Raw genomic sequence first — 13,670 nt, 5'->3', positions numbered from 1 at the left:
CATAGGGAACGCCGTATAAACAAAACCCAAAAAACTATAGTGGAATCGTATTTTTTTCCCCAATTACATCCTGTTTGGAATTTCTTCCCAGTTTCCCAATACATCCCATGCAATATGAGATGGTGCCATTAGGAAGAACTATTTGTCTGAATAGAACAAGCCCTCATATGGCTGTTAACAAAAAAAAATTAAAAAAGTTATGGCGGCACGGGGTGAAAAATGAAAACGCCAGGATTGCTTGGTAAAGCCATAATATTTGGACAATTGCCATGTGCATATAGACTGTACACCGCCCCAGCTGATGTCCCTATTCCTGTTCTGCCAAAAACTAAACGGGACCATTCCCAGGGACCGAGCACGTCTGGCAGCGCTTCTCCTTCCTCCGGATCCTGTCCTGTTTTGGGCAGAATAAATACGGAGCAGCCTGTAGTTCGATGTGCTCTGCGCTCATCTGCTCCTGACTGATTTTGTTCGTGGATTGCTCTGCGTTCCTCCGTCTTCCCTGTCGCCTGGCAGCTGCCCCGGAAGTTGTCGCCGGGGCCGGTTTAGCTCCGGTAAAGTCGCCGCCGGACACCGCGGGTCCCGCAGCGGGCGGGACTAAGACTCCACGGGTGAGCGTTAGTAGAGCAGCCGGGCGTGAATGAAGCTCCTGGTAGAGGAGGAGCCCAGAAAGGTGAGTGCAGCATACCGGGCAGACTAGACATTGCTAGCTGTATCGATTAACCCCTTCGCTGCACGACACGCTGACTGGTCGCTCGGGCCCGGCCCTCTGTAGGAGCAGAGTTTGGGATCGGTCGGTGCAGTGCGGTTTCCTGGAAGTGGCTGTGACTGATGCTGCAGTGATGTGTCTGTGGCAGCAACCGGTGGCACGGTGCCCTGCTGGAGGAGTCGTCCTCTGGATGGCGCTGTCTGCCTTCTCCCAGGGGCCTGTCCTCACATGACTCGCAGAGCCTGCTGCAGATCGGGCACTGAGCCCCCACTTCCACTAGTTCTGCAGCTTTCAGTAGCTTTTTGGTGAGAATATTCTATCATTTTGCCCCAAGCTATCCTTGTCTGTGAAAAAAAAAAAGCGTCCTTGTTTCATCTGTAAAGGATCCGTGTTTGGTCCGTTTTTACCCTCCAAGTGTCGTCCGTTATCCACAGACGTTGCTCAGCTGAAAATTTAATTTCTTGGGCATCTCCTATCAGTCTTCAGTGAAAAACGGACCCAACACGAATGCCATACGCGTTGTGTCCGTGATTCTCATTGACCCGTAGACTAAGTAGTGTGTGTCTACGGTCAGTAAAACAAAATACTGATATGTGAACTACACATACGTGTGCTGTCCGTGGAAAATGTGAACAGTAGGGATGAGCAAGTTTGTGTTTCAAGTCCGGGGTACAAGGTTCGGGTTTTCGGAGAATCCCGTTATGGATTCCGCTAGAAGGTCTGTGATAACGGAATTCTTAGTGAACTTGAACCTTGTACGCCAAACTTGAAACACAAGTTTGCTCAACATTAGTGAACAGCACACGTCGGTGGAAATGTGGACGAGGCCTAAAGGGTCAGTAGCTGTGGGCTAAACGACCATTCGGCTGACGGCTCTCTCTCCCGGCTCCCCCATACACATCCATGTTCAGCCAAACGAACATGGATCGGGGGGGGGGGGGGGGGAAGCCTCTGTCCGAAAACTCTGGACGCGTCCTATCTCCTGGGAGGACAGAAGGATCTGCAAATGGTTTCACTTCACCTGATCCTTCCAGCAGATGTTAGGGGAGAGTTGGAAGCCCACCGTTCTCTGCAGGCCCGGCTGACAATATACTGATATGTGGGGGTGGGGGGCCTTAAAGGGGCTGTCTCACTTTAGTAAATGGCATCTATCATGTAGATGGTTAATACAAGGCACTTACTAATGTATTGTGATTGTCCATATTGCTTCCTTTGCTGGCTGGATTTATTTTTCCATCACATTATACACCGCTTGTATCCAGGGGTTGTGACCACCGCTGCAGCGCAGATACAAGATGGCCGGGACAGGAGCTGCTGCGCGTGGTGCTGGCCACCACAGAGGCCGGTGCTTTTTCCTATAGTGTGCAAGCACGACCACTGCTGTATGAACGGGGTTCTCAGTTATGGACACAGTTTTTTTCACAGGAGCCAGCACGGCATTATACTGATTTATAATGCTGTGTGTCTCTGCATGACCTTACTGCCACAGAATTATACTGACATAACGCTGTCAGTATAATTCAGTAGATACAGGTCATGCAGAGACACACAGCATTATAAATCAGTATAATGTTGTGCACTCCTGCAAGACGAGCAGTGTCCAGAAAGGAGGATCACACTCGCACACGGAGCATGATTCCCACACTGGACATGCTTGTTTGAAACGGCCCTAGTTCAGTGGGGGTGAGGAGACATTACCACTGTGAGTTTTCCGCGCGGTGCAATCCGTGAGGTGAACGCATTGCACCCGCACTGAATCCGGACCCATTAATTTCTATGGGGCTGTGCACATGAGCGGTGATTTTCACGCATCACTTGTGCATTGCGTGAAAATCGCAGCATGCTCCTCTTTGTGCGTTTTCCACGCAACGCAGGCCCTATAGAAGTAAATGGGGCTGTGTGAAAATTGCAAGCATCTGCAACCAAAAACGGATGCGGTGCGATTTTTCACGCACGGTTGCTAGGAGACGATCGGGATGGGGACCCGATCATTATTATTTTCCCTTATAACATGGTTATAAGGGAATATAATAGCATTCTTAATACAGAATGCTTAGTACAATAGGGCTGGAGGGGTTAAAAATAAATAAATAATTTAACTCGCCTTAATCCACTTGTTCGCGCAGCCCGGCATCTCTTCTGTCTTCATCTTTGCTGTGCAGTAGGAATAGGACCTTTGATGACGTCACTGCACTCATCACATGGTCCATCACATGATCTTTTACTATGGTGATGGATCATGTGATGGACCATGTGATGAGCGCAGTGACATCACCACAGGTCCTTTTCCTGTGCACAGCAAAGATGAAGACAGAAGAGAAGCCGGGCTGCGCGAACAAGTGGATTAAGGTGAGTTAAATTATTTTTTTTTAACCCCTCCAGCGCTATTGTACTATGCATTCTGTATTAAGAATGCTATTATTTTCCCTTTATAACCATGTTATAAGGGAAAATAATACAATCTACACAACACCTAACCCAAACCTGAACTTCTGTGAAGAAATTCGGGTTCGGGTACCGAACATGCCGATTTTTCTCACGCGTGTGCAAAACGCATTACAATGTTTTGCACTTGGGCGGAAAAATCGCGCATTTTCCCGCGACGCACCCGCATCTTATCCGGGCCAAAAACATGACGCCCGTGTGAAAGAGGCCTAACTGATACTTTATCATTGAAAACAGCTACACCTGCTGCCACTGACAGAACAGATTTCCATCGGTCAGGAGTAATCGTCTTAGTAGTGTGGATGTAATCATTGTCCGTATCAGATTGTTAGAGGGATTGTCTGAGGTCAGAAAAAAACTGAGGAGGCATATAATAATCAGAACAATTCTCCACCATATAAGGCCTCATGTACACGGCCGTGCCCGTATTGCAGCCCGCAAACAGCGGGTCAGCAGTATGTGGTCACCGCCCGTGTGCTCCCCGCACCATTTACTTGAAAAAACAAAAACTGCGAATCGGCCATTTTGACGCTTTTTTCCGTTTTGCTGTTTGCCGTATGCGGAGTATATTTTTATACTATGGGTGTTTTCGCACATGGCAACACCCATGATGTTTATTTTTTTTTGTTATTTCATTTTTATTTTGGGGAAAGGGGGGTGATTTGAATTATTTTATTTTAATTTTTTTTAAACTTCCATAGGGAACTATAACAAACAATCATTAGATTGCTCATCTCCTAGACCCTAATGCACTAACATTGGAGTCTATGAGAAAATTGCTAGTATCCTATGGAGCCCTAATACAGGCAAGGGCTCCATAGGAAATACTATGCAGCAGCCTCCTGTTATTCATAAAGACGGGGGCTGCTACATACACGCTCCGGCTCCTCCGATCACCGCACAGGGGAGCCGGAGCATCAGCGGAAGCCGTTGTGAGGATTGACCATGGCATCTGAGGGGTTAAATGTGGGCGATCGGCATTACTGCCGGTTGCGGACATTAGCCGCAGGTGTCTGTTATAAGAAACAGCCGGCCACCCGCGGCTATGGCACCTGCTCCGAGCGGGCGCTATCTTTAAAGACCCGGCTAGCACCGTACTATTACTGTGCTGGTCGTGAAAGGGTTAATCATAATACTGCCCCAAGGGGCTAAATGGGAAGAGTCAGGTTATGGAATGTATTATGGGTGTATTTTAGGGCTAGACGATTTATTGAATTAATTCGCTCACTGTGACTCTGTTGGTCAGTTTTTGATGGGAAAAAATTAAAAACACACGATTCACAGTCTTTTTTACCCCCCCCCCCCATGAATAATAGTGATCAGAATGTCGTACATACCGAAAAAATGGTACCAATAAAAACTACCGTTTTTTTTTCTTCAATTTAACTTTACAAAGAATTTTTTATATATGTTGAAAAGTTATTTCTATAAAGAAAATAATACCGGTATATTGAATTCTGTCTTGGTATTTTTTTCAGTTTAATTAACAAAAATACGAAAATCGAGATTTAAATTAAAAATTGTCTATAGGGTTTAAAAAAATTGAGATTAAATTTTTGGGCAAAATCGCCTGTGAGTATGTCATAAATGGGAGTACCTCTTTAAAGGGGTTGTCTCATCATAGACAATGGGGGCATATCAGTAGGATATGCCCCCATTGTCTTATAGGTGTGGGTCAGCAGTTTTTGTTTTTTGCCGAAAATGAGTAAAATGCGATCATAAAAATATTTGCCTTTGAAGATGTACATATGACACTTGGGGAGACGGATCTAAATCGCTATTCATATGAGAGTGTTCCACCCATGGAAATACAGGTTTGGACGGTTGTTTTAAGATAGTCTTCTGGTGGTCAGATGTTTGGTGACTCTCCGTGGCACAGCGTTCCGTTCTTCGGCATGTCTACACCCTCTGATACCACTGAGCCTCCTTGCAGTTCTGCAGATCCCTACAAAGCTCACAGCACAGCAGAGGTCGCAATAACGTCTGTACAAGTATCATGGACGCCTGAACAGGCAATTTTACTCTTGTCCCATGTGTATCTCTACGCAGGAGCGCTGTATTTGTGCAGCCTGTCTAGTCTGTTCAATCCGTGCTGCCCACACCATTAATCCTAAAGTGGGCAGCAGGAAGTAGAAGCCTGGTACTGACTGAGGCTGGGCTCATACTGTAAAGCTATGGCAATAAGGCTACATGCTGCCTCTTATCTCCCTAGATGCTGCAGTCAATAACGACTGTGACATCTAGGCAGTTAGAGGCACTCTGCCACCAATGGCCATGGCAGCGGGGCCAAATAAAGCCCCCCAGGACTGACTTGGCTGTATGTCTTTTAGACTGTGCAGCAGACACAGCCTAATAGACTGCCTGGTACAGGGATAGGCTATAATGCATTGGTACAAGGTATAGCAATAGTGTATACAGTGCAAGCACAGCCACCACTGCCGGATTACAGGGTGGTAGTAACCCCTTCAAAGAAGCAGTGTATAATGTGATGAAAAAAGGGATCCAGCCGGCAAAGGAGGCAATATGGACAATCACAATACGTTAGTAAGTGCCTTGTATTAACTTTATCTACATGATAGATGCCATTTGCTGAAATGAGACAACCCCATTAATCTCTGCTAATAGAGCACATAGAGCTGTCATCAGCTGACAGCCGATTTGTGTTCCCTGTCCTGCAGCAGTGACCTGGGACGACCTCTGCTGGGAGAAACCTGCTGCTGTCAGTGATGGCACTGTATAGAGGAAGCTGCATGCCATCTATTTAGTAGCTGTGGTGCAGGGTATTGCAGCTTCATCCCATTCAAATATCTCCTATTCTGGATAATAGGCAGTTCTGCAGTCTAGAAGTTATGGCTTAATGTCCTTTTCCGCAGACCGATGATCTGGCGGATTCTCAAGGATGAGTGTCTAGAGCAGGGGTACTCAACTAGTTTTATTAAAGGTCCACATACCTGGGTCTGCAGTCAGGTGAAGGTCCGAGCTGAATGCCAACAGGTAAAGATGAACCCCCCCATTAGTGCCCCCAGCAAGAATGCCCCCATTAGTGCCCCCAGCAAGAATAATGCCCCCATTAGTGCCCCCAGCAAGAATAACGCCCCCATTAGTGCCCCCAATAAGAATAACACCCCGAATAATGCCCCCATTAGTGCCCCCCAGTAAGAATAATGCCCCCATTAGTGCCCCCGGTAAGAATAATGCCCCCATCTCTGCTTTTGCAAAAAAAAAAAACTACTTACCTCCTCCATTTGATGGCGCTGCAGTGAACACTCTGTTGACTGGAAGCTGAGGACGGGACCTGCGCTCCAGTGTGATGACGTCTCGGAGCTCCTGTCCTGAGCTTCCAGTTGGTGCGTTCCCTACTACGCGAGCAAATGGAGGAGGTAAGTTCTTTTTTTTATTTTATTTTTTATTAACACAAGTGGTGGTGGAGGTAAAGGCTGTACTAATGAGTGCTCTGCAATGGAAGCGCTCATTAGTAACAGTCCATACAGAAAAATTGCGGGTATAAAGAAATTACCTGCACTGGCAGGGCCACTAAAATATCGGCCTTGCCGGTGAGATACTGGCCGGGTGGCAACCCTAGCCGCAGAGCAGACATGTATTTTTGTTCCACATCCAACTTCCATTATTGGTGGATTGGATGCAGACCCCTTCATTTCAATGGGGCCACAAAAGATGCAGACAGTACACAGTGTGCTCTCTACATCTTTTGCGGCCCCACTGAAATAAAGGGGTCCGCAGCCAATCCACCAATAATGGGGATTGGATGTGGAACAAAAATACCATGGTGTGAATGGAGCCTTATCTTTATTTAACCATTACAGAGAAAGGCACAGGCAACATGGGAACAGGACAAAGACACTGCGGAGTCCTTTCCTGCAGTCAGTGACGTGTTCCTGCTTGTCTGTACCCCTCAGTCCCCTCCCTACCCCCCAAAATGTGGACTTTATTCCATTGGTGGCAGTGGTGATGTCCAGCCTCTTCTCCAGCAGCACGTAAGTGTCCTTTGAAGCTTGAAGCTGCTGCAGGAGAGGAGGGACTGAGCCGCTGAGAGTGACCGCTTCCTCCACGTGCAGGCGCCGAATGAAGGCGCTGAGAGAGGCAAGTTACCTGCATGTGGAGGAAGCTGTCTCTTTCAGCACGCTCATCCCCTTCCATCCGGCGCCTGCATGGGGAGGAGCTTGTGCCCCAGCTCTTTCCGGCGCGCTGTCAGATTAGGAAGCAGCCTAAAGTGCTGCTTCCTATGGAAGGGATGGCAGGGGTCCGGACAGCTAGTGTCCACGGTCCATATTTGGACCGCGGTCCGCCAGTTGAGTATCCCTGGTCTTGAGAAACACTTGTTCCCAATCTGCCTGTGTCAAGGGTGCCAGCAGTAACCTGGGCAGACTCGTTCATCGGGTGATCATGTCCGTGTGCTGGCAGGAAGAATCTTTGTTCCTATTCAGCAGATCATTCTGTCTAAATAACAATCTGCTGTGCAGGAACAAGGATTTTCTATGGGCCCGTACAGCGTAGGTGATCTCTGTGTCTGCTTCTTTCCCAATAATGCACTTTTAATGACATTCGGCAGCCAATTTGTTCATATGCTGTAAGCATGTTGTCTACTAATTCAGCATAGTTTGCACTCGCATTAATATTATAACTGAATAGGCTTTGCATGTATAACTTAACCCTTTAAGGACCTCCGCCGTGCATGTCCCCAAACATGGCGCCTGCTCGCACGTGTAGCTGGCGCCATAGCCGCCGGGTTTCTGCTATTTTAAATAGCATAGACCCGCGGCACATGTATGTGATCAGCCATAAGGCTGATCGCATACATTTTCCCTTTCAGATTCAGTGGTCAGTTGCGCACTTCCGCTCCGGTAACAGCGTTCCCCGGCTGAGATCAGGGAACCTGTTACATTGATCTAATAGGCTGAAGTCTACAGCATGCTTCGGTGCCTATTAGATGACTATACAAATACAGGCCACTAGGTGGCAGCATTGTATTGGTATAGTGCAGGCCCTCCAGCTGTTGTAAAACTACAACTCCCACAATGCCCTCCTGTCGGCTGTTCAGGCATGCTGGGAGATGTAGTTTTGCAACAGCTGGAGGGCCGCAGGTTGAGCATGGCTGGTATAGTGCAAATGAAGTGTTTAATGCTGTCTATACAGGGAGTGCAGAATTATTAGGCAAGTTGTATTTTTGAGGATTAATTTTATTATTGAACAATAACCATGTTCTCAATGAACCCAAAAAACTCATTAATATCAAAGCTGAATATTTTTAGAAGTAGTTTTTAGTTTTAGCTATTTTAGGGGGATATCTGTGTGTGCAGGTGACTATTACTGTGCATAATTATTAGGCAACTTAACAAAAAACAAATATATACCCATTTCAATCATTTATTTTTACCAGTGAAACCAATATAACATCTCAACATTCACAAATATACATTTCTGACATTCAAAAACAAAACAAAAACAAATCAGTGACCAATATAGCCACCTTTCTTTGCAAGGACACTCAAAAGCCTGCCATCCATGGATTCTGTCAGTGTTTTGATCTGTTCACCATCAACATTGCGTGCAGCAGCAACCACAGCCTCCCAGACACTGTTCAGAGAGGTGTACTGTTTTCCCTCCTTGTAAATCTCACATTTGATGATGGACCACAGGTTCTCAATGGGGTTCAGATCAGGTGAACAAGGAGGCCATGTCATTAGATTTTCTTCTTTTATACCCTTTCTTGCCAGCCACGCTGTGGAGTACTTGGACGCGTGTGATGGAGCATTGTCCTGCATGAAAATCATGTTTTTCTTGAAGGATGCAGACTTCTTCCTGTACCACTGCTTGAAGAAGGTGTCTTCCAGAAACTGGCAGTAGGACTGGGAGTTGAGCTTGACTCCATCCTCAACCCGAAAAGGCCCCACAAGCTCATCTTTGATGATACCAGCCCAAACCAGTACTCCACCTCCACCTTGCTGGCGTCTGAGTCGGACTGGAGCTCTCTGCCCTTTACCAATCCAGCCACGGGCCCATCCATCTGGCCCATCAAGACTCACTCTCATTTCATCAGTCCATAAAACCTTAGAAAAATCAGTCTTGAGATATTTCTTGGCCCAGTCTTGACGTTTCAGCTTGTGTGTCTTGTTCAGTGGTGGTCGTCTTTCAGCCTTTCTTACCTTGGCCATGTCTCTGAGTATTGCACACCTTGTGCTTTTGGGCACTCCAGTGATGTTGCAGCTCTGAAATATGGCCAAACTGGTGGCAAGTGGCATCTTGGCAGCTGCACGCTTGACTTTTCTCAGTTCATGGGCAGTTATTTTGCGCCTTGGTTTTTCCACACGCTTCTTGCGACCCTGTTGACTATTTTGAATGAAACGCTTGATTGTTCGATGATCACGCTTCAGAAGCTTTGCAATTTTAAGAGTGCTGCATCCCTCTGCAAGATATCTCACTATTTTTGACTTTTCTGAGCCTGTCAAGTCCTTCTTTTGACCCATTTTGCCAAAGGAAAGGAAGTTGCCTAATAATTATGCACACCTAATATAGGGTGTTGATGTCATTAGACCACACCCCTTCTCATTACAGAGATGCACATCACCTAATATGCTTAATTGGTAGTAGGCTTTCGAGCCTATACAGCTTGGAGTAAGACAACATGCATAAAGAGGATGATGTGGTCAAAATACTCATTTGCCTAATAATTCTGCACGCAGTGTATAGACATCAATGAACACAATAGGCAATCCTAATGATTTCCAGTTATTGTCACCCGAGGTGACTTAAAAAAAAACACGTTTTTGCAAATATAAAAAAAATAAAAGTTCAAATCACCCCCCTTTCCTTAAAATAAAAATACTTAAACAAGAAAAAAACATCCTGGGCATCGCCGCGTGCGAAAATGCCTATACTATTAAGATATAACAATATTAATGGCATATGGCGAATGGCATAGCGGGAAAAAAAATAAAAACAGCCAATTTGCCATTTTTTGTCACTTCAACTGCCCAATATTTTTTTAATAAAAAGTGATCGAAAAGTTGCACACACTTCAGATTGGTATCACTGAAAAGAACAGATCGTCCCGCAAAAAATCAGCCCTCACACAGCCCCGTACACACAACTAAAAAAAAGTTATAGGGGTCAGAATATGGTTATACATTTTATTTTATTTTTTCTCAAAGGTTTTTTTTTTTTTTTTCAGTATTAAAACGCAAGAAAAATTATACAAATGTGTTATCGTTTTAACTGTACTGACCTGGAGCATAACAGGTCAATTTTACCGTATAGTGTACAGTGTAAAAAATAAAAACCTTTATCAGAATTGCGTTTTTTCCCAATTCTACCCCATTTGGAATTTTTTTCCCCACTTCCTACTACATGGTAGCCAACCATAAATGGTGCCATTAGAAAGTACAACTTGTCCCGCAAAAAATAAGCCCTCATAGGGCTATGTGAATGGAAAAATAAAAAAGTTAGGACTATGGGAAGGCGGGGAGTGAAAAATTAAAACACAAAAATGGAAAATCCCAGGATCCTTAAAGGGTTAAAATCTAGACGTGTCAGGCAAATTCCGAGTTCATATTTGGAATCGGCGCGCTCATTTTAGTATAAATCACATGTTTTTCTCTCAGTAGCAAAATCATTGTTGCGCTGTGATCTGCCAGATCATCGCCACGTGTAAAAGGAACTTTATTCTGTCAATGGCAAATCACAGAGAATGCGGCAATGGTGACCAAGACCTTGACCATGGCTCCATATACAATTCAGTTCAGCTTTGTTTTTTGCCATATGACCCTGGCATGTCCGGTGTCATTTCATTCCTGTAACCTGAAGCAAAGTCTGATCTGGTAATGTAACAGTTGTTAAGAGTTCATGGCTCAGTAATAATGACACGTACGGATGTGAGAAGTATGTGTGCCCTGGCAGCACACCCAGCCGTCTATGCCACGCGGCTTACAGATGTACAATTTACAGTCATGTTGATAAGCTGAAACTAGTTTTTAAATTACCTTCTTGGCAGTAAATTAAAGGGTGCTTATTGCCCACCGTGTCTTACACCAAAAGTAACAGTGAAAAACACTTGAACACTTGTAAATTTTTGGCATGAGACCTGGTCGGAGACATTATTTTAGGTTTCCTTTAACCAAATGGAAATTTAAATCGGCCCTGCATTTTATTGTTATTAGAATCAGCATGTGGAATATAGTGTAATACCATAAGAGGTAATGCAAGTGATCTGTTCAATGGCTTTTCTACTTAAAAGGGCTGTCTGATTTCTCCCCCCCCCCCCAAAAAAAATAAAATAAAAAATAATAATAACTGACCACTGGGAATCTGCAGTCACATGCCGCATGAGGACATGTCACTGCTGAGGCCTGTGAGTGGCTGCAGTGGGCTATGTGACAAGGGGCAAGGCTGTCATCACTTCTGGGGACTGGAAGCAGGGGGACGTGAGGCTTGGCATCGTAATGAAGTGGCTTTCAGGGGGTAAGTTATTTTTTTTTTTTTTTTTTTTTTTTTTTTTTTTTTGGGGGGTCCCCTTAAATGTTTTTTTTTTTTTCTCTTCTGATCTTGCTGTCTTGGCAACAGTGACGCACTACAGGGTTCTGTAAAGTGCATGTTGGCAGTTATGATACAATGTGGCAGTGATCTGGTTATCACTAGTGAGCACCTCCCAGTAAGGGGGGTCATTTAGCTCAAAGCTCCATATGTGGATTCAGGCTGTACCAACTAGCTAAAATGTCTCCTTTCCTTGTTTTAGAGATACCAGTCAAAAATGGAAATTGAAGACTATAATGGGCGATCTTATATGTCAGGTATGTATACGGAGGTCAGTAGGATCAATCTGCATATCTATGCAGAGTGTACAGTCACTTAAATTAAAATTGGTTGACATAATTTAAGGGAATTTGTAATCAGAAAATGACGTGTTGTGTTTAACATAAAAAAGTGATTTAAACATTTATTTTTTAAAGAATTTTTGGATATATATATATATATATATATATATATATATATATATATATATATATATATATATATATATAAATTTTATTTTATTTTTTTCCCATGCAACTATTACACTGGCCACTAGGCCTACAATATATTAACAGGGAACTAATGCCAGAATCCTAACTCAAAACCTGCCAATATAACATAATGAAAAATAGAAGAGGCGGCACTCACCAGTGCTGATAAAAAAGATCCTTTATTCATCCAACTCAGTATTCGGGCAGGAGCATATGGTGTCGGGGTATACGGAAAGGTTCGCGGCGACGGCCGTTTCACGCTAATTTGCCGCGAACCTTTGCGTATACCCTGACCCCGTATGCTCCTGCCCGAATACTGAGTTGGATGAATAAAGGATCTTTTTTATTAGCACTGGTGAGTGCCGCCTCTTCTATTTTTCATTTTGAATTGTCACTATCTCTGAAGCTTGGGGCTGTGCACCACCGTATGTGTCTTAAAGGGACAGGTGTTTGAGGATCCGGTGCACTTATCTGGACACTCGGCAGTGCCGATTGCATTTACTTTTTTTACTATTATCACACAACATAACATAATTTTGTGTCTGTTATTTGCTCTGGTTTCGTTAGATATCATAATTGCAGACCATGGAAAATACAATAGAAAAACAATGCATTACTCTCTCAGGCTTCAGCCATGACTTCTCCCCCAACCACTCCTCACTTCGATACAAGTGCATGTGAGCCAGAAAGTGTAGGAGGAGGGGGCTGGGTTCAGTTTGGATACTTCTTGTCTACACCATGAGAGTGGCCATTTTGTTGTAAGGAATCTCCTAGTTTGTAATAGTGCAAAATAGATTTGGTTATAACCATGTGGAACTGTAATAGACTACAGAATACTAAATCTATCAAGATAAATCCCACTCCCCATTCCTAAATGGTGCCACCGCTAGGCAGATTTACCTTTCAGGGTCCTGGAAAAGCTAGGTTACAATCATGTGGAGCTGTAATAGACTGCCGAATAATAAATCTACCAGGATAAATCCCCCTCCCCACTCAAATATGTACAAATATAACCCATACAACAGTTTGACAGTCAGTGAGAGAAAATGCCTGTTCTGATGTAAACTTTTACCATCTGTCAGAAATGTATCAGATCTTCCTCTCTAAGATAGTCAGTCATTATTACTCGTGTGTAAGGCTTCGTTCACATTCATGAAAGGATGGTTTTGGCACATAACTGAGCCCAATGGAACCTAAGGACCCCATAGACTATAATGGGGTCAGTTAGGTTTCCACTCAGTAGATTTTTGAAGCAAAGACAAGAGTCCTGCATGCACTACTTTTGTCTCCGCTCCAAAATCTTCTTCTGAGCAGAAACCTAACGGACCCCCATATAGTCTATGGGGTCCTTAGGTTCCGTTCGGCTTAGTGCTGAACGGTGATGTGAACGAAGCATAAGGCCTCATGCACAACAGTGGGGCCGCAAAAGATGCGGACAGCACTCCGTGTGTGTGTGTGTGTGTGTGTGTGTGTGTGTGTGTGTGTGTGTGTGTGTATAT

The 13,670-nt window shown here is 44.6% G+C and overlaps 1 protein-coding gene across 11 annotated transcripts in view; it reads left to right on the top strand.

Annotated features, from left to right (window-relative positions):
- Window positions 1–356: 356 nt before the first annotated feature.
- Window positions 357–13,670, top strand: part of IKZF4 (IKAROS family zinc finger 4) — a 38,673-nt gene continuing 25,359 nt past the window's right edge. For 9 of the 11 annotated variants that reach the window (XR_005777705.1, XM_040425586.1, XM_040425584.1 and 6 more), the window contains exons 1-2: window positions 357–673; window positions 11,904–11,958. Coding sequence is in view for 10 of the 11 variants with exons in the window: in XM_040425586.1 (XP_040281520.1) it covers window positions 641–673; window positions 11,904–11,958 (88 nt within the window). In the remaining variant the exon portion in view is untranslated. Of the gene's footprint in view, window positions 674–5,563; window positions 5,699–11,903; window positions 11,959–13,670 lie in introns of all 11 variants that reach the window. The other 2 variants (XM_040425576.1, XM_040425580.1) reach the window with 2 other exon arrangements.

The sequence above is a fragment of the Bufo bufo genome, chromosome 3 (assembly GCF_905171765.1).
Source record: "Bufo bufo chromosome 3, aBufBuf1.1, whole genome shotgun sequence".
In the NCBI taxonomy this organism is placed as follows: domain Eukaryota; kingdom Metazoa; phylum Chordata; class Amphibia; order Anura; family Bufonidae; genus Bufo; species Bufo bufo.
Note: the sequence above shows the minus strand (reverse complement) of the source record. Positions and strands in the feature narration are given on the sequence as shown.